Source organism: Bombina bombina, chromosome 1 (assembly GCF_027579735.1).
Source record: "Bombina bombina isolate aBomBom1 chromosome 1, aBomBom1.pri, whole genome shotgun sequence".
Taxonomy (NCBI): domain Eukaryota; kingdom Metazoa; phylum Chordata; class Amphibia; order Anura; family Bombinatoridae; genus Bombina; species Bombina bombina.
In genome coordinates this window covers 1,087,177,716-1,087,198,655 of record NC_069499.1, presented here as the reverse complement: position 1 = coordinate 1,087,198,655, position 20,940 = coordinate 1,087,177,716, and the positions used below count along the sequence as shown (strand labels likewise).

Sequence of the window (20,940 nt, the reverse complement as noted above, 5' to 3'; positions counted from 1 at the left end):
GTCCCTAAGTAAAGTTTTATGTATTGTGTATATTATGCATATCTATGTTTATTAAATTTGGTCACTATTTTTATATGGTGTGTATACTTTTAGCCCAAGGGCGCACTCACTCTATCTTGAAGCTAGGCTTCGCTAGTGTTTATACTTGTGTCTGATACATTACAGGGATTGTATCTTTAGAGTAGTGTGTAGTAATACTATCCTTCAGCATGCACTAATCCTCCTTTTTTAAATTCCTAAATCTTGTGTAGTCAGACTTTACTTGATTCTCTAAAAAATGGGGGCTAATGAGCACTCTGGAATGAATAATCTTGCAGGGGACAGTGAATGTGACAGCAAACACCTGGCACTGTTATCAATTTTATTTTTTAAACACATTTCAATCAATTCATTCTGTTTTCACTGTACTTTAACTTCCATTTACTTCTAATTTTGCATATCTATTTCTACCAGTATTTTCAGTGTGTTGCACATTTTTAAAACGCACTTTTGCCTGAGCGGAGAGTTTTAGAGATTTATGCTCACGGTGCATCCTATCTAATCTAAAGAATTGTGAGCAGATGCATCTCATTTCAATTGTTTTTTTTTTTTTGTTACTATGGTCTGATTGGGCTTTATAAACATTTTACCTAATGAAATATTTGTTAAGCAGACATTACCCTCAAGAAATGGTATACCAAGCTTTAGCATATACCAGTCATGTTATTATTTATTCCTTTTGTTGGAACCTTCTTAACCTGAAACATAAAAACATGATCTCATATTTATTTTTAAAGTGGTAGCTTAATTGATCCTTGGGCTAGTCCTAAGTGAATTTCATGCCTTCTTGAATTCCTTGACTGCGTTTTTCTCAGCACTTCTGTTGAAAACCTGGCCAATGCATTTCACCACCATTCTGCAACACTATATTAAGCATTTTTTAAACACTTTAAATATAGTTAATCACTACCTGTGCCATACATTTTTAGTTAAAGGGACATGAAACCCACCTTTTTTCCTTCATGATTTAGAAAGAGCATTTAATTTTAAATACAGGGAGTGCAGAATTATTGGGAAAATGAGTATTTTGACCACATCATCCTCTTTATGCATGTTGTCTTACTCCAAGCTGTATAGGCTTGAAAGCCTACTACCAATTAAGCATATAAGGTGATGTGCATCTCTGTAATGAGAAGGGGTGTGGTCTAATGACATCAACACCCTATATCAGGTGTGCATAACTATTAGGCAACTTCCTTTCCTTTGGCAAAATGGGTCAAAAGAAGGACTTGACAGGCTCAGAAAAGTCAAAAATAGTGAGATATCTTGCAGAGGGATGCAGCACTCTTAAAATTGCAAAGCTTCTGAAGCGTGATCATCGAACAATCAAGCGTTTTATTCAAAATAGTCAACAGGGTCGCAAGAAGCGTGTGGAAAAACAAAGGCGCAAAATAACTGCCCATGAACTGAGAAAAGTCAAGCGTGCAGCTGCCAAGATGCCACTTGCCACCAGTTTGGCCATATTTCAGAGCTGCAACATCACTGAGTGCCCAAAATCACAAGGTGTGCAATACTCAGAGACATGGCCAAGGTAAGAAAGGCTGAAAGACGACCACCACTGAACAAGACACACAAGCTGAAAGACTGGGCCAAGAAATATCTCAAGACTGATTTTTCTAAGGTTTTATGGACTGATGAAATGAGAGTGAGTCTTGATGGGCCAGATGGATGGGCCCGTGGCTGGATTGGTAAAGGGCAGAGAGCTCCAGTCCGACTCAGACGCCAGCAAGGTGGATGTGGAGTACTGGTTTGGGCTGGTATCATCAAAGATGAGCTTGTGGGGCCTTTTCGGGTTGAGGATGGAGTCAAGCTCAACTCCCAGTCCTACTGCCAGTTTCTGGAAGACACCTTCTTCAAGCAGTGGTACAGGAAGAAGTCTGCATCCTTCAAGAAAAACATGATTTTCATGCAGGACAATGCTCCATCACACGCGTCCAAGTACTCCACAGCGTGGCTAGCAAGAAAGGGTATAAAAGAAGAAAATCTAATGACATGGCCTCCTTGTTCACCTGATCTGAACCCCATTCAGAACCTGTGGTCCATCATCAAATGTGAGATTTGCAAGGAGGGAAAACAGTACACCTCTCTGAACAGTGTCTGGGAGGCTGTGGTTGCTGCTGCACGCAATGTTGATGGTGAACAGATCAAAACACTGACAGAATCCATGGATGGCAGGCTTTTGAGTGTCCTTGCAAAGAAAGGTGGCTATATTGGTCACTGATTTGTTTTTGTTTTGTTTTTGAATGTCAGAAATGTATATTTGTGAATGTTGAGATGTTATATTGGTTTCACTGGTAAAAATAAATAATTGAAATGGGTATATATTTGTTTTTTGTTAAGTTGCCTAATAATTATGCACAGTAATAGTCACCTGCACACACAGATATCCCCCTAAAATAGCTATAACTAAAAACAAACTAAAAACTACTTCCAAAACTATTCAGCTTTGATATTAATGAGTTTTTTGGGTTCATTGAGAACATGGTTGTTGTTCAATAATAAAATTAATCCTCAAAAATACAACTTGCCTAATAATTCTGCACTCCCTGTAAATTTCCAATTTGCTTCTATTATCTAATTTGCTTCATTCTCTCGATTTCCTTTTTTGAAAAGCATATATAAATAGGCTCAGTATCTGCTGATTGGTGGCTTCACATAGATGCCTTGTATGATTGGCTCACCCATGTGCATGGCTATTTCTTCAACAAAGGATATCTAAAGAATGAAGCAATTCACATAATAGAAGTAAATTGGAATGTTGTTTAAAATTGTATTCTCTATCTGAATTCTGAAAGACAAATGTTGGGTTTCATGTCCTTTTAAGGTGCTCAGAAATGTGGCTTTTGAAAAAAAAAAAAACTAGAAATATGTAATATTTTGTTAGCAAATCACTATCAATATATCAAAAATATACTTTTAATTGATGTATAAATATATAACATTAATAGTAAATCATTGCTTTCCAACCAGTGTTCTAGCCTTACCTCGCTTGAGTCAGAGGTATGACAGAAAGCAAACTCTAGATTTTCTCTATAAATACATTAATGTTAAGGTGAATTAAAATGTTTCACCACAACTACGTATTTTACATTGCCCTAGATCTATGGGTACTATATCTCACTAGAGAATATTATTTTTTTAAGATTAGGAATCCTCTCTTTTACTTCAGAAAATATATATACAGTGAAAATGTCTGTTCAGCTAAATTTTATTTAGCTGTGTTTCCCTTTATACTACGCATGACACTTATTGTTTTACAAATGTATATTTTACTTTCAGTGTACCTGTATTTTATGATATGAGAAGTCTTCATTTTTACATGATGCTCTTAAGCATACATTCACATAATTTGTATTCCTTCTTTCTTTACCCCAATCATTAATACATATAGGTCTCTCTCTTCAACCATCTTATGTGCAAGAAGTTACATGCAACATCAAACTTTTCGGCTAAGATAAAAAGGACATTTTGGGCCTGATGTCAGTAAGACTCTCAAAATGAACACCTAAAAAACATTACATTAAATAATAATGAAAGACCCAACTCGCTCATGAAAATTTACCTTCTAACATAATATTATTACCATTTATCAATTAAAAAAATAGAATAACTCTAGTTCTGTTCAAGGTATAACCCAATAATAAAATGACAGCACATATAGTGGTGATAAATAAAAATAACAAGTTAATACTAAACACATGTGAAAACAGAATTAGTTATCATAATATGAAAGGAGAAAATACATTGATTTTAAAGGGGCATTAATGGGACATTTAACTCTTAAATTATAGTTAACTTTGAAATCAGCCCTTCCATTATTTAATCTATCCCCTTGTAGAGATAATTTTATCTTCAGGTGGACACTACAGTCAGTCATTTGCTGCTCTGCTTGCCCATATACTAACATACAAACACATTCCTGTTGCTCTACAATTCAAGTCTTTCTTTCATATCTTGGAGGATCCATAAACACAAATACCTAAAGGTTAATGACAATCGGACAAAGGGCAATAAGGCATCCTACTAAATGGCAAATAAAACTTTGAATTGCAGAGTGCCAGAAATGTATTTTTGTGCTCTGGGGGGCATAAAATATATCTGTATCAAACCCCATAAAATGTATTTAAAAAAACAAAAAGAGCACACTAGAGAAGGCAGGTTGAAGAGGATAGTGTAGAAAAAAAATATTTTTACAGGTAAATTGTGCTTTTCAGTAATATTACACCATAGTGTTAACCTAATATTGCATTTACTTTTGGGGTTAAATATATGTTTGTAAGTTTTTTTTTTAATATATATTAAAAAAAGTTAAATGAGTAAGTAGCAATGTGACTCAGAAAAAAATATAAATATAAGGCATAACAAAATGTTTGTAAGTTTTCTCATATTTTCTCCTATTGTCATATAAATGTTAGGCCTCGGCTGAGCCAGAAACCAAGACTGTTAAAGCTGATGTTGATACAAAGACGGTTACACTTGGAAACAAAGCTCCAGAAACCCAAGATAAAAATAAGAAGCCAGAAGACGGGAAAAATACTAAACCTAAACTGATGATGTTTTTCAAACAATTGGTAAGATAATAACAACATGGACAATGGAATTAAAATAATACACCTTCTCACTTAGGGCACATAATAAGGCAATAACTGGATACTGTAAATTTGTGCTAGAGTATGTTTTAATGCACTATTACTTCAACATAATATGATTTTACCCCCATAAAGTGATTAAACACAGTAAATTCAAAGCAGATTGAGAGATGAGCACAGTCAGTGACTGGTGGTGATGCACATATTCAACTCCTGATTGGATTAGCTCCAGACCAGTAAGGCATTGCGCCTACAGAGCTAATTTTAACCATGTATTTACCCCTTTGTGGAGCCACAGATCACTTAAAGCAATAGTGCAATAGTGAAATGTTCTAGCAAATTAAAGAATTATATTATTGCATCTTTATGTCCCTTAAGGTCTTATGGCTTTTAACACAATTTTTTTTTTTTTTTTTTTTTAGAAAGTTCAAGGTTGAGAGTAGAATTTCTAAAATATAAAGGACTTAAAATATGTCAGAATTTTTATATTATCAATTAGCAACAGACATTACCCACACATGGTTGTAGGGATGTATACTTGAAATGCTACTGTTAATGCTATCCTGAACTGTGGGCAAGATGGAACAAATAATAGATAGGCTAAATATTTAAATCAGGTTTTATCTGATACAAAATTAATGGTTTCATTTTCAATTAATGCAAATATACATGATTAAAAAGTGAATAATCGAGGACAGAACAGTGATCATCAGAGCCTGCTTTAAGGTTTCAAAATTTGGTGATTCAAGCATGCATTTTGAAAGGCTCGTGCACATACTAGTTAAGACATACGTTTGAATAGGTTTTCCTTTATCAAGCTGCAGAGCAGCTTCAGAGCCCCAATATTTCAGGCTCACCTGAGTGAGCATAACATGCTAGTAAAGTGGCAGTGGTCTTAAGACAACTGCTACTTAACTTCTCCGCAGTCTAAAATGTGGCAGAATTCAATCATCCCATCAAGATCCAATCAGGATGCACGCAAGAAGGGAATGGCATTGAACAAGCAGCGGCAAGGGCAGACACACATGGTTCATGGTAGTGAAACTTGACTGCCTCGCAGTTGATAAATATCAACTGAGTTGCAGCAAAGAAGAAAATTAAAAAAGCTACCAGTGTATATCTGTGCCCATGTTTGGATAAATGGTTCCATGCTATCTATATAGAAAATACAACACTATTTTGTACATATCAGAGATACGTGGCTATTTGTATTTCTATTTTAGGGCACATTTACTTGATAAGAATTTCTAAACATTTATACTAGAGAACCTAAGAAATTAAAATTCACTATTGTTTTTTTTTCCATTTAACTGCATAATAATTTTTTTATTTTTTTATTTTATTTTTTTGCATTAACCTGTTATTCATTTTTTTAATAAAATAAAAGAGCTAAAAAAATGTGTTTGTTATTTTAGTCAGTCATTGGTGATGGAGGTAATCCCAATTCAGAAGATGTTAACGAGAAAAGCTCTAGCCAGCCAGTAAGTGTGTAGGTTTTCTCATGCAATACACTGGTGGTGGCTTTTCTGTATGTTTCTTTCCTTCATTTCTATTCAGTATCAGTCTTTATTTTAAAAAGGGGTGAGAACTCTGTTGCTTTGGGTATAAATGGTGCATTTCAAAGGTTAAGTTGAACAAACTGAGCCATCCTAAAAAATTTCATTTTATGACTCTATTAATCAATAAATACTGAGGGTTCTAGGGCCTCAGGGGCTATAAAACATAGTAGAAAATAGACTAGATTCAATAAAACCTGTTGGTAAAATTTTACTGAAAAACCTTGGCCCAATGTCACTGTTGGAAAATGGCAAAATTCATACAGACGTGTGCCCACCCCTAGTCAGAGCACCAAGTGTCAAGTTCAGCTCCGCTGAAATACATTAAGCTCTGTTATTGTGCAACTGTTAACTTTCTATGCTATCATAGAACCACTGTCAAGGATACTCGCATCACAAAAATGTTTTAAAAATATTACAAAACAAATAGCGCTGCAGAATCTTTTGGTGCTCTACAAATAACTGATAATAATAATAAAAATGAAAATAAAATATGGCCACGAGACTAGATATTTTACACGGGCAATTGTGTCCTTCTGAATCCTGGATGTGGAATCATAGTTTTGGTAAAATAAAATCCCAAGCAGAACTTGAGAATGCCCTATAATGCTGCTTTCAACCTCTTTTTCACGTCTGTTAGGTTGTGAGATTGCCAATACAAATACCGCTCTGTCCAGCTAGACTACTTTAATATTACAAGTTGCAATTGTATTTAAGGTTTTGAAGGTTTCTAGCAGTTCAAGTAAGTTGTGTGAGGTATTACGTATGTACTGGGCCCTGTAACACAACTACAGGGAGTGCAGAATTATTAGGCAAGTTGTATTTTTGAGGATTAATTTTATTATTGAACAACAACCATGTTCTCAATGAACCCAAAAAACTCATTGATATCAAAGCTGAATATTTTTGGAAGTAGTTTTTAGTTTGTTTTTAGTTTTAGCTATTTTAGGGGGATATCTGTGTGTGCAGGTGACTATTACTGTGCATAATTATTAGGCAACTTAACAAAAAACAAATATATACCCATTTCAATTATTTATTTTTACCAGTGAAATCAATATAACATCTCAACATTCACAAATATACATTTCTGACATTCAAAAACAAAACAAAAACAAATCAGTGACCAATATAGCCACCTTTCTTTGCAAGGACACTCAAAGGCCTGCCATCCATGGATTCTGTCAGTGTTTTGATCTGTTCACCATCAACATTGCGTGCAGCAGCAACCACAGCCTCCCAGACACTGTTCAGAGAGGTGTACTGTTTTCCCTCCTTGTAAATCTCACATTTGATGATGGACCACAGGTTCTCAATGGGGTTCAGATCAGGTGAACAAGGAGGCCATGTCATTAGATTTTCTTCTTTTATACCCTTTCTTGCCAGCCACGCTGTGGAGTACTTGGACGCATGTGATGGAGCATTGTCCTGCATGAAAATCATGTTTTTCTTGAAGGATGCAGACTTCTTCCTGTACCACTGCTTGAAGAAGGTGTCTTCCAGAAACTGGCAGTAGGACTGGGAGTTGAGCTTGACTCCATTCTCAACCCGAAAAGGCCCCACAAGCTCATCTTTGATGATACCAGCCCAAACCAGTACTCCACCTCCACCTTGCTGGCGTCTGAGTCGGACTGGAGCTCTCTGCCCTTTACCAATCCAGCCACGGGCCCATCCATCTGGCCCATCAAGACTCACTCTCATTTCATCAGTCCATAAAACCTTAGAAAAATCAGTCTTGAGATATTTCTTGGCCCAGTCTTGATGTTTCAGCTTGTGTGTCTTGTTCAGTGGTGGTCGTCTTTCAGCCTTTCTTACCTTGGCCATTTCTCTGAGTATTGCACACCTTGTGCTTTTGGGCACTCCAGTGATGTTGCAGCTCTGAAATATGGCCAAACTGGTGGCAAGTGGCATCTTGGCAGCTGCACGCTTGACTTTTCTCAGTTCATGGGCAGTTATTTTGCGCCTTGGTTTTTCCACACGCTTCTTGCGACCCTGTTGACTATTTTGAATGAAACGCTTGATTGTTCGATGATCACGCTTCAGAAGCTTTGCAATTTTAAGAGTGCTGCATCCCTCTGCAAGATATCTCACTATTTTTGACTTTTCTGAGCCAGTCAAGTCCTTCTTTTGACCCATTTTGCCAAAGGAAAGGAAGTTGCCTAATAATTATGCACACCTGATATAGGGTGTTGATGTCATTAGACCACACCCCTTCTCATTACAGAGATGCACATCACCTAATATGCTTAATTGGTAGTAGGCTTTTGAGCCTATACAGCTTGGAGTAAGACAACATGCATAAAGAGGATGATGTGGTCAAAATACTCATTTGCCTAATAATTCTGCACTCCCTGTAGATATGTTCATGGTGGGAGCGTTATTAGAGAGAAAAGATAGGTGAAATGAGCATATATTAATTTTGAACATGATCTTGTCTGAACAACCAGGCACTTGGCAGCAGAGTATCTATGAATCTAAGTCAATGGCCCATATTTATCAAGCTCCGAACGGAGCTTGAAGGGCCGTGTTTCTGGCGAGTCTTCAGACTCGCCAGAAACACAAGTTATGAAGCAGAGGTCTAAAGACCCCTGCTCCATAACCCTGTCCGCCTGCTCAGAGCAGGAGGACAGGAATTGCCGGAAATCAACCCGATCGAGTACGATCGGGTTGATTGACAGCTCCCTGCTGGCGGCCGATTGGCCGCGAGTCAGCAGGGTGCGGCGTTGCACCAGCAGTTCTTGTGAGCTGCTGGTGCAATGTTAAATGCGGAGAGCATATTGCTCTCCGCATTTAGCGAGGTCTTGCGGACCTGATCCGCTCTGTCGGATCAGGTCCGCAAGACCTTTGATAAATAGGGGCCAATGTCTTTCATTCTAATCTATTATAAATGCATTGCATAGATTTTTGAAGAAGTTTCCATTGTATCAGAAAACTCCACTCATCACAACATTTTCAAGTGCACAATAAAAACACCTTTATCTTTTATGAGGTTGCTTCATCAGAAAACTCATTCCAGCAATATTTTGCAAGATTTTTGGACACTTTTCACATTTCATTAAACAACAAATAAAGGTTTAATAAATATATACACTTTAAAATTATGAAAGGAGCATGCAACATACATACATATATTAAATATTAATTTTTGATTGCCTTTTTGGACATTTAAAAATAGTTTATTATAAAATGTATTATAACATTTCGCTAAACTCTATTGAATTGTTATTGTACACTTTGTAAATAAATATAGTTAAGTGAAATGTGTCTCATTAGACAGCTGTCACCAATGTTGAATCACTTAGCTATTGTGTTCTAATTTCACATTATTAAACCAAACACACTGCCACACTGTCATTGCTTGTTACTGCATGTGCCCAAGAGAATGAAATGAGGCTCTTTTTATTGAAAAAGGACAGTGCTGCTGTGTGTTTATAAATGTATTGAGGGCTTTAGTACAGGCTCACTGAAGCTTTGCACTAGTTTGGATAAATGAGTCTTGCAAGTTAAAGGGACATAAAAGTTCAAAAAGAAAATACTCTAATGTGTTACTTATAGGCACACAATTGTGCCATAATAAAATGTTCTGTGTTTTACCCCTGCAATACACTTATTATACCAAGCTGAACACATCTGGTGAACCAATGACAAGAAGCATTTGTGTGTAGCCACCAATCACCAGCTAGCTCCCAGTGGTGCAGTGCTGCTCCTGGTCTAGGTATACTTTTCAACAATCGACACAAAGATAATTAAAGGGACATGAAACCCCCCCAAAAATATTTCATGATTCAGATAGAGGATAGAATTTTAAACAACTTTCCAATTTACTTCTATTATTTAATTTGCTTCCTTCTCTTGCTGAAAGGTTTATCTAGGCAAGTTCATGTGCAGCAGAGAACTTAGGTTCTAGCTGTTGATTGGTGGCTGTATATATATATATATATATATATATATATAATGTGATTGGCTCACACATGTGTTCATTTAGAAACTAGAAGTGCATTGCTGCTCCTTCAACAAATGATACCAAGAGAATGAAACAGATTAGATAATAGAAGTAAATTAGAAAGTCGTTTAAAATTGTATTCTCTGTCTGAATCATGAAACAAAAAAATTTGGGTTTTATGTACCTTTAAGTAAATTTGCTAATGGAAGTAATTTGAAAAGTCTCTTAAACTTGCATTCAGTGCTGCATTTCTGCTATGATTATTACTATTGCTTTTGCAATGTATCTTTTGCTTCTACGAAGATCTCTGAAAAGCCTGTGAAAGACCTGCACTGTTTAAGTTTCTTTGTGTGTTTAACCTCCTTTTCCTGTTATATACATCATTTGCACAGTTTTACTATTACAATTAACTATAATCACTCAGGCCTTGGGACCTTTTGTTTGATAGAAAAAAGATAATGTTTTTTTGTGTATTTTTGTTCTCTACATAAGCGTAACTCAAATTTAGCCCAAAAAAAAATCTTACCTACAAAATCAATGGGAAAAGCACAATTTATAATGCATTACAAGAACTTTTTTTTTTTTTAATAATATAGTTATATTTTGTCAAGGCCAATTGTAATTTGTTGATTCCAGTTGCAGAATAATGCACATAGGTTTTTTGGAAAGAGAAGTATCTTGCAACATCTAGACTAATTATAGTAGTGCATTAGATATCCATAGAATATATTATACTGCACATAGGGCAACTTCTGGGTTTATTTCTTAATGATATAACAACATTGAAGCAAGATGTTTACATTTTTATTCTAAATGCAAAGATTGTGAGCACAGTGTAACTGGTTAGTTTTGCTTAATGAACTAGCTAGAGTTAATTGAGATGCTTTGCCAACTGCATGGAATCTGCTTTCCTTGGAGATGAACTGGTTGGGAGTTTATATCTCAGACCTTGAAGAGAGATGGAATTGGTGTAGTCATATTCCTATAAAATGAGTACAATGGGCAATAGCGTTTGGTAACTCTATTTTCAATATCAACATCTGTTCATTGTATCTGACTCCCGTGCTAGTAAGCAAAGTTTGCTCTTACTAAAAACTGTGAATATATTAATAACAGATGATGTAAAACATCAAGACAAACATTAACATTAACATTAAACATTAACATTAAATATCATTGTCCTACTGAATTAAAAGTGCACTAAGTATAAATACTCTACATTAAGCATTAGTATTTGTACTTAGAGCCCTCGGCCTGATAATAAAAAAACTCACAGGAATAGAAAGAAAGTATAAATACTCTACAAGTATAAATACTACTAAGTATAAATACTCTACATTAAGCATTAGTATTTGTACTTAGAGCCCTCGGCCTGATAAAAAAAAAAACTCACAGGAATAGAAAGAATGCACTCAAAATCTTTGAGAGTTTTTTTGAGCACTATACTGTAATGTCCATCTATCTCCTTTGCATACACCACTCTGTAGCTATATAAACAACTCTGAATCTAAAATGTGACTTTCTAGAATTATTTTATGGACCTCACTCTACTGATGAGACTTTTTCCATAATCTTGCCAGAGGGGAGAGCTTTAGATCATTGAGGCCTTAAATGGTGTGGTCAGTATGGGAATGCATATTGTTTCATTTTGGAGTTCAATTCTCTTAACACATATCTGTAAAGATCAGTGATACTGATTCTTTGTGGTCTTCTTCTGTTTATAATTAGACACTTGATCTCTCAGATGGAGCTGAAACCACTAAAACTGAGAAAACAGTGGTCACAGCAGTGGTAGAGGCTCCAGCACCAACCCAGAAAAGCAAAGAAAATCCAAAGGAAAAGAAGGGAGCTTCTGAAAAAATAACCAAGCAGGAGAGCAAAGAAAACCTGGAGACTGTGAGTTTGACACAGCAGCAGGCGGATCCAGTGCTGGTACAGAATGGAGGGGATGCCGCTAAGGACAGCCAAATGAAGAGGGTAGAGAAGAGACAGTCTCTTGGAAGCTTCTTTAAAGCTATTGTAAGTTCATTATATGACATTTTAACCCTTTCACTAGCAGATGCTCTTGTATTACTTTGCTATATATGAACATTTCATTAATCTTTACTAATGGCTGCTGTAGACGTTTTAACAGGGCATGAAATACCTAAAAGACTTGCATAGAGTTAAAAAATAATAATACGCTGACCAAGTGCAAATAGTTTGCCACTTTTTTGCTGCAAATGTTTTTCCATGGTTAAACTTCCATCACTACTTGTGTTATTTGGAGGATCCAATATGGAGAAGATAAGGTTAGCCACTGTCATTTTGTTAGTAAAAAATGTTTTTTTTGCCGTATTTTATTTAATTCCCCCTGCTGGAGCCAATTAGGGACTGGTATGCAACAGAGTTAGGTTTACCAAGTCTACAGTGCAAACTTCCACTCATTATTGGAAATCACACAATTTGTATAGCTAAATAATAAAAGTGGGTGAAATAAATAATATAAAAGACAGAAAAGTCAAAGTTAAATGTTCATGATTCAGATAGAGAATGCAATTTTAAACAGCTTTCTATTTCACTTCTACTATCAGTTTTGCTTAGCTCCCTTGATATCCTTTATTAAAGAGTATATAGAGTGCCTGTAGCATTATATGGCAGAAGTGTTTGCAACTGTGTGTGACATTGCTATAAACATAGTTGCAAACACTGCTGCTAAATGGCTAAAAACACATGCACGCTCCTAAGCTCACCTAGGATTACTTTTAATAGATACAAAAAAGGATTTGTTGAAAAGCATACCAAGGTATGTTCAAGAGCAGCAATGCACTATTGGGAGCTTGCTGCTGATTGGTGACGGCACATATATGCCTCTTTTCATTGGTTCACTTGAAGGTTTCAGATATCTCCTAGTAGTGCAGTATTGCTTCTTCAACAAAGGATACTAAGAGAATGAATCACATTTGATAATATAAGTAAATTGGAAAGTTGCTTAAAATTGTATGATCTATCTGAATTATGAAAGGAATATTTTGGGTTTTATGTCCCTTTAATAACTTTTTGTAGTTGATATATTTCCTTTAATCATACTATTTCCTTTAAACATTCATCAAGGGTTTTCCAGTTTTCAGAAACAGATTTAAGATAAAATATATATAATACTAAATAATTCCCTGAGCAAGCCCAAAGTTTTAGTTTTACATATATTATGTCATTCTTTTAAAACACAGTTGAGTAAATATAGTTGAATATTTGTTGCCCTTCTTCCTGTTTTGTTGTATACATTGGTGGTGAATTAGTCAGACCTGATTTAATCTGTTTATATACAATGAAAATGTAACATCTTCATGAAAAGGAGAAGAGGCATAATAATGCTCCAAAGGGACTGGAGAATGTGAAGGGTCAGATGCCTAAGAGCTGAAGTCTTTGAAGTGTTTTATTGTGCTCATCAGAATCACAAGGAGAACAGACCATTAGCTAGCTCCTAAAGATCTGAGTGAGGATTCATTTTACCATTATCTACTTCAATTATGATTAGAGAGACAGCAAGTTATCTCAGAAAGAGAATTTTCAGTGGAAGGAGCCAAGAGATTCAATGTGAGAGCATTAAAAGTGGTTTAAAAGTCATCTGATCTTCTTATTCTTCAGGACACAGTTCATATTATTCATACTGTATGCACACTCATGTTGGTGTCTGCCTCTCTCTCTCTCTCTCTCTCTCTATATATATATATATATATATATATATATATATATATATATGTATATATATAATATATATATGTATGTATATATATATAGTGATGCCTCTGTGGCCATATGTTTAACAACATCTTATTTCTGTACATTTATTGTACTGGATTTGCACAGATCTTTGTGTATTGCACTATTAGAACAATAAATAGCTACTACCCGTGGCCATATTCAGCAGTCATTTATACAAACAAATGCTGAAATTATTCTATTCTTTCTATTGTATAGTGATCCATTTAGTCTCATCAGCTCCAATAATTGTAATAGGTTTGCATACTGTATGAAAGCAATTTAACATTTTATATCCTTATTAATATACAGGGACCTAGGAGGATGTGTGACGCTGAAGTGCAGACAGACCCGGTCTCCATCTTGCCTGCTGAAAAGCTTAAATAAGGGGACAGGGCAGAAGAAAAGTGAAGGCTTGCAGCTTGAAGGAACCCTGGCACTGCCAATGTATATTTCATGTGAAAATGTACAATTATCATCTGTTTCATTCCTCAGTGATATTGTGGATCTACCCACAGTTTGTTAATAGTTGAGGAAATTTTAGAAGTTGTGAGCTATTATATATAATGACCCTTAATCAGAGCAATTGTGCGGCACTAAATAGAAGTGTAATATGACATTTCTGTATTAATCTCATCACTCCCCAAGTGCACTGCCAGTCCCCTCATGCTTTGATAGTAAAAAATAATTCTACTTGTAAAACATCTTGATAGAAATGTCTACTCAGTATGGACTTATGTATCCTCTAAGAAAGGAAAGCTAGAGAGAAAAGAGTCCTGAAAGTCCTGTTTAAGAGGGCTATCTCTTGAATCTTTTGCCTCTGAACAATTTGATCACAAACCAATGGTGCTTTGTTTGTGCAACATATTCTCAATTCTTGTTACAAAATGACAGATATACATATACTATAATTACATTGTTTCTGAGGGGTATATTATTTTGAAAGATTTTTAGTCAGTAGAAGGCATTGTATTCTAATTGCTCAGTACCTAGTCTAACCAGCCTTTCCATTTCTAAAAGAAGCATTTAGGGCCAGATTACAAGTGGAGCATTATTTAACATTCCCGCTCGAGTGCTAACTGCGCTAGAAGTAAGCTTTTTGCGTGCATTGGGTTGCTCTCGTATTGCAAGTTGAAAGTAAACTGTTTTTGCACTAGCGCTAACCCAATGAGCCCAAAAAGCTGAAGTTAGAATATCGCTCAAGCATTAGCATATTCCCCAATAGAAGTCAATGGAACAAAAACAGTGGAAAAAACCTAACAACCTAATTGGGTGCAAACGTGATCACATATTCTCAAGTGCGCTAACCTGACATGAAAATATGAATATTTCACATTCTAATGTTCTACACATAGAAGAATATGTTCTATTTATTCATAAATACACATTTATATATATATATATATATATATATATATATATATATATATATATATATATATATAATGGTATTTTGATACAATATATATATATATACCTTTATAGATACATGATTATATATAGGGATATATATATATATATATATAAATATCTTTTTAAAAATACATAGAACATATTCCCCTATGTGAAGAACATTGGAATGTGAAATATTTACAGTACATACGCAGTTAAACCCTTTATTAAATATGAATACGGCATAAATATGTTTTTTCATGTTTTCATCTACTTAACTGCAAGGGTCTCTAATTCACATATATATATATATACTGTATATAAATGCATATGTATTTATGTGTTTAGATTTGCATATATCTCTGTAAATACATATGTACACACATTTAAACATTTATATATACATACATATAGATCTTTAGAGATATATATGTATGTATCTCTATGTTAAAGCTCTTTGCCTACCTTTTTTTTCTAACACCTAGTGCCCCATATCTTTTAGCCCATATAACTTTTGTGTGCAATATTTTTTTTAAATAATGTTATTATGAGTGTAACTGTAATTTGTAATGTATTTTTGATATATTTTGTGACACTTTTTTGTTTTGCAAAACAGTTAAACAGAGCTCCAAGGTTGCGCTATCCCAATGAGCATTAAATTGAATTGTGCTCAAGCGATCGCATTTACTTTCAACTTTTCATGAGCGAAAAATCCGACATGTGAAAACACCAACAATAAAACCCTTTTCACTTGCGCATAACTGTTAGCGCTCCACTTGTAATCTAGACCTAATTCGGTACAAAGTAGTGACTCTAAGTTTGAAAACTGTTGATAATGTAAGGCAAGGTTCTGATCTCCACAGAGCACTCAATGAAAAAGAGGTTAAGACGGTTACTGTGAATGATTTTGCTGCAGTTATCCACATCTTTAAATCACACAGACATTCAGCTGATTTTTACCCCTTTCATTTAATGAATTATTTGGCTATTCATCTGTGTATTTCAGGATAGGGTGGAAGGTCCAGACATGTAATTTAGGGTATATTTTTTGGATGCTGCAAGTATGTGATATTACTGTGAACAGAAAAGTATGTTAGGAGGTACATTGAAAGAAAAAAAACAAAATCATTTGCATTGTACACCATACTAAATTAAACATTTTTACTATATGTTGTATATTAGCAGTGATCGAAAATGAACTATACAAAAAGACACAAAAAACTATTTTATTTAAAACACCTAATAAATCATATTTTCTAATTAAAGTGACATTAAAATCTAAATAAATGCAAGATATAAAGATTTATTAATAGCAAAAATTATCCTGAGAACATGCAGATGCATTTAAAAAAAAAATGTTATTAGTTGTTTAAATATTAGAAGAAATAAGGATATACATTTTAGTTTCCATAAAGTGATGCTGATCCTATGTTACCTATGTTCTTTTATCTAATCTTCTCTGCTGAGGCCTATTAAAGACAGCTGTAGATGAGTGGCTATAGTATGCACATAATGGCTCTGTGGAACAGAGCAATGTTAAGTCTGAAGTCTTCAGAATTCATTTACAGAAAAGGGACAAAATAAATAATGAAAGTATATTTCAAAAATATTTTACTACATATTAAAATTGTATAAAACAACTCAAAATGTTTATCCCTTTCCCGCCTGGACTTATTTGACAAAGTTCCGAATTAAACAAACTGAAATCATGCAATCATTCATGCAATGGCGTGATTTCAATGATGGTATCGGGTCAGGGGGGAAAGCCTATGATGCTTGGCACGCTCTCCAGCCGCGATCCCATATACAAAGCAGGACAGTCAAAAGGCTAGGATGTTCCATGCCACCCTAACGGCGCTAAAGCCCAGGGCAGTTAGGATGGCATGGAACGTCCTAATGGCGGGAAGGGGTTAATGTCCCTCTAAACAAACATTTAAAATAAAGAGTTACTTTTTAAAAGAAGCATATTAGCAATCCTATTTGTAATGCAAAAATAATGTAACATTTTTAATTTGCACTGCTTTCTATTTTAAAATCAAATTTGATGTCACTACACTTTAATGGTGGGGAGGTAACACAGTATGGACAGTGCAATAATCAGTCTATTTGATAAGTAAATTAAGTTGAACACAAATAATATTCTAGTTTTATAATATAAAATATAGCATTTAAACTTTAAAGTCCGTATTGGTAACTATGAATAATCCAAATTACAATCATAATAACCTATTCATTTTAAGAACACTAGATTGATTTAAGATCCAATCTTTAATATCTAGTTAGGATTAAACATTATATTGATAAAAATAAAAAATCTATAAGAAAAACGATAATTTAAATCTAATTTTCAGAACTATTTTGCAAAGATCTGATTTGTGCAAGAAACTGTTTATGTTTATTTTAAAGATGAATAAATATAATTCATCTTATCAAATATACATTTTGCAGAAATATAACATAACTTATTTTTAAATAAAATTAATTTGGGCTCAGCAATTGTAAACGTGGCAAAGATGAAACGAACAATTCGTTTCCTCTCTTCCTCAGCTCTGAAGCAATACTAAAGAAAAATGCAATGAGAGAAAACCTACAATGCAATGTTATTCCAATAAAATACATTACTGTACTATGTTCTCTGCTCATTCTAAAACAATAGCAAAGAATATTACTGAATACTTACTTAACATGTTACAATATAAACTGTCAGCAAGAAAAAAAAATTCCCACCTGCTAAAGATTCACATTTTTCCATATATAATTGACATTGCTACTATTAGAAAGAACGTGTATAATTGCACATTTCTATAATTATTACGTGTAAACTTTATATCACTACACAGTGCCCTTATTAATTAATATAACAGCCTTATTTTTCTTTTTTCTTTAATTAGTACAAAAAATAATCCAAATTAAAATACACTTTTACTAATTTAAGCATTTCTTTCTTACATTTTTTTTTAGCTTAATTACCTTATTCATATGATTCAATAAAATGGCTATACCTGACAATGCCCTTGAAACTAGCAAATATTTTAAATTTACTTCCAATAACTTTAAAAATCTAATTCTCAAAGGTATCTTTTATTGTATGCAAAAATTCATAAGCGTGGCAGAAATGTTTAGGTTACATATAACAGCCGGTAGGGTCAAGCAGTGCTGTAAATTACGCATCATACTAGAAGTTTATTTAAATGACAAGAAATTCATATGTGCATATTGTGGATATCCTAATAACTCATTTATAATAGATTTTCTTTTCTCAACATTGTCATATTCTACACAACACTGTGTATCAGATGCTTAAAGGGACACTAAACCCACATTTTTTCTTTTATGATTCAGATAGAGCATGCAATTTTAATCAACTTTCTAATCTACACCTATTATCAAATTCTCTTCGTTCTCTTGCTATTGTCATTTGAAAAGCAGGAATCTAAGCTTAAGGAGCCGGCCCATTTTTGGTTCATAACCTGGGTAGCGCTTGCTGATTGGTGACTAAATGCATCAACAAGCGCTCTCCAGGGTGCTGAACCAACAATGGGCTGGCTACTAAGTTTAGATTCCTGCTTTTTCAAAAAAAGATAGCAAGAGAACGAATAAAATTTTATTATAGGAGTAGATTAGAATGTTGCTCAAAATTGCATGCTCTATCTGAATCATAAAAAAAAAAATGGGTTTACTATCCCTTTAAGTGAAAATTGTTATATATTTGATACTTTAATTTTTATTGGATTTCAGGGGAAATTACATACACTAGTAATAGGGGCAATATTATGAAATGCTAATTTTATGAAATAACAAACATATCACTTTTCTGTCAATGCATATTTTATGCACTAAGTATAAATAAAGTATGTAGTGTGTTTGGAAATTTAATGAAAGCTAACAGGTCTGTATGATGATTCACAGCATATTCATCGCTCTTGTAACCACAAATTATACATTTTTATACAAAGTGCCTTTCCCTTACCTAAATACACAATTATGTTATTCCCTGTACTCTACAGCATTTTAAATAAAGTATTCTTGATGTACAGAGATTAAATAAAGACATTTGTTGTATAATAATTTACAGTTTGTGTTTTTGACCTGGGTGAAAAAGAGGCTGAAATGTTAGATACTTTTGATAATTAAAGAAAAAGGAACAGTGATAAAGAGATATTAAATTTAAGGTTTTTTTTTTTGTTTTTTGTTTTTTTAAAGCTTTATTGATAATAAAACTGAAAGTACAAATAAGTTCCCAAACGCAGTGGGAAATGTAAAACCAGTCATATAAACATCATTTTTTTTTTAAAAAAAAACCCAAATTTATCACAGGTAGCTTTTACACTATATCAGGCGATACCGTGTTATAAGCGGGAGATAAGGGTAAAGTGGGAGAGGAAGGAAGGGAGAAGGGGAGGAAAAAAGAGGAAAAGAAGAGAAAAGAAAAGCAGAGAGACTTTCGTATTAAAGATGTGCAAGTAGGGTGGGTATGAAGGAACCACCTACAAATCTGACATAGGATACCAATTGGGCCTAAATAATTTAGTCCAATCTTCCCAAATCATCTCAAAGAGATCAATTTTATCTAGAGTGTAAAACACATTTCTTTCCATGGAATTGATATAGGCCATGATATCTGTGATCAAGGTCCAGTACGGGGGGTTCTGGCTTTTCTAGGCTCTAGTGATCGCCAGTCTAGTGGCCGAGAAAGATACACACACATGTAGCTTAGGGAGGGAGTGTAGGCCTACATGTAGCAAAGCTGTTTCTGGGGATTTTGGGACATGTATATTTAATCTGCTCAATAAGGTATACACCTTATGCCACAAGGGTTTGAGTTTGGGACAAGCCCACCATATGTGGAGGGAGTCCTCCGATTTTCCACATAGTCTCCAGCACTGAGGCGTAGGAATCAGATTTAGTTTGAAGAGTCTCATTGGAGTAAAGTACCAGTGAATGAGCAATTTGTAGTATGATTCAAAGAGGGTCGTGCAATGAATGGCTTTTGTTGTGAGATCAAAGGCCCTGGACCACAGGAGCTGAGGGAAATGTGCGTGTAAGATGTCTTCCCATTTGTTGATATGTGATGCCTTATCATCTGGGGTTGCCCCCTCCACAAGCCAGTAGAAATGGGTTAAGGGTTTACAGATTTTTCCGCCTTTTTTCCACATAGATTCCCAAATGGTCAGAGGGCGGGGTAGTGACGGGGTAAATCCCCAGGATCTTAGTATGCTTTTATCTGGGCGTATTCAAAGCATAACTTGGCAGGAGCGACCTGTGTGCCGGCAAGTTGGGACTAGGGCAGGTATGCGACTGGGGAGTGGGATGACATTAGGTCAGAGACCAGAGAGAGGCCCAAATTAGACCAAGCATTAGTGTGCGAGTCAGGGAGGACTAACAACAGGCCAGCAAGGGAGTGAATAGATGAGGGATGGGGGGATACCCCTGAGTAGTGTCTCAATTTATCCCAGGAACTTAGGCATTCTTTTATTATACTATTCTCAATATTGAGAGTGCGTCTACAGTGTGGGGGGATCCAAATTAAATCGCGTAAGTGAATATGATTAGGTAGAGATGCCTGCTCGATCGCAAGCCATCTGCTCAAACAAGTTTTGTTTCCCCAATGTGAAATGTGGGAAAGCATAGCTGCTTCAAAGTAACGGGTAACCGAGGGAGAAGCAACGCCCCAAGATAT

The 20,940-nt window shown here is 34.8% G+C and overlaps 1 protein-coding gene across 8 annotated transcripts in view; it reads left to right on the top strand.

Moving 5' to 3' along the window:
- Positions 1-19,328, top strand: part of BCAS1 (brain enriched myelin associated protein 1) — a 268,834-nt gene extending 249,506 nt beyond the window's left edge. For 7 of the 8 annotated variants that reach the window (XM_053694403.1, XM_053694261.1, XM_053694229.1 and 4 more), the window contains 4 exons: positions 4,455-4,610; positions 6,044-6,109; positions 11,856-12,146; positions 14,181-19,328. In XM_053694403.1, the coding sequence (XP_053550378.1) occupies positions 4,455-4,610; positions 6,044-6,109; positions 11,856-12,146; positions 14,181-14,255 (588 nt within the window). In that variant the 3' untranslated portion in view covers positions 14,256-19,328. The remainder of the gene's footprint in view (positions 1-4,454; positions 4,611-6,043; positions 6,110-11,855; positions 12,147-14,180) is intronic. The other variant, XM_053694190.1, reaches the window with a different exon arrangement.
- Positions 19,329-20,940: the final 1,612 nt, after the last annotated feature.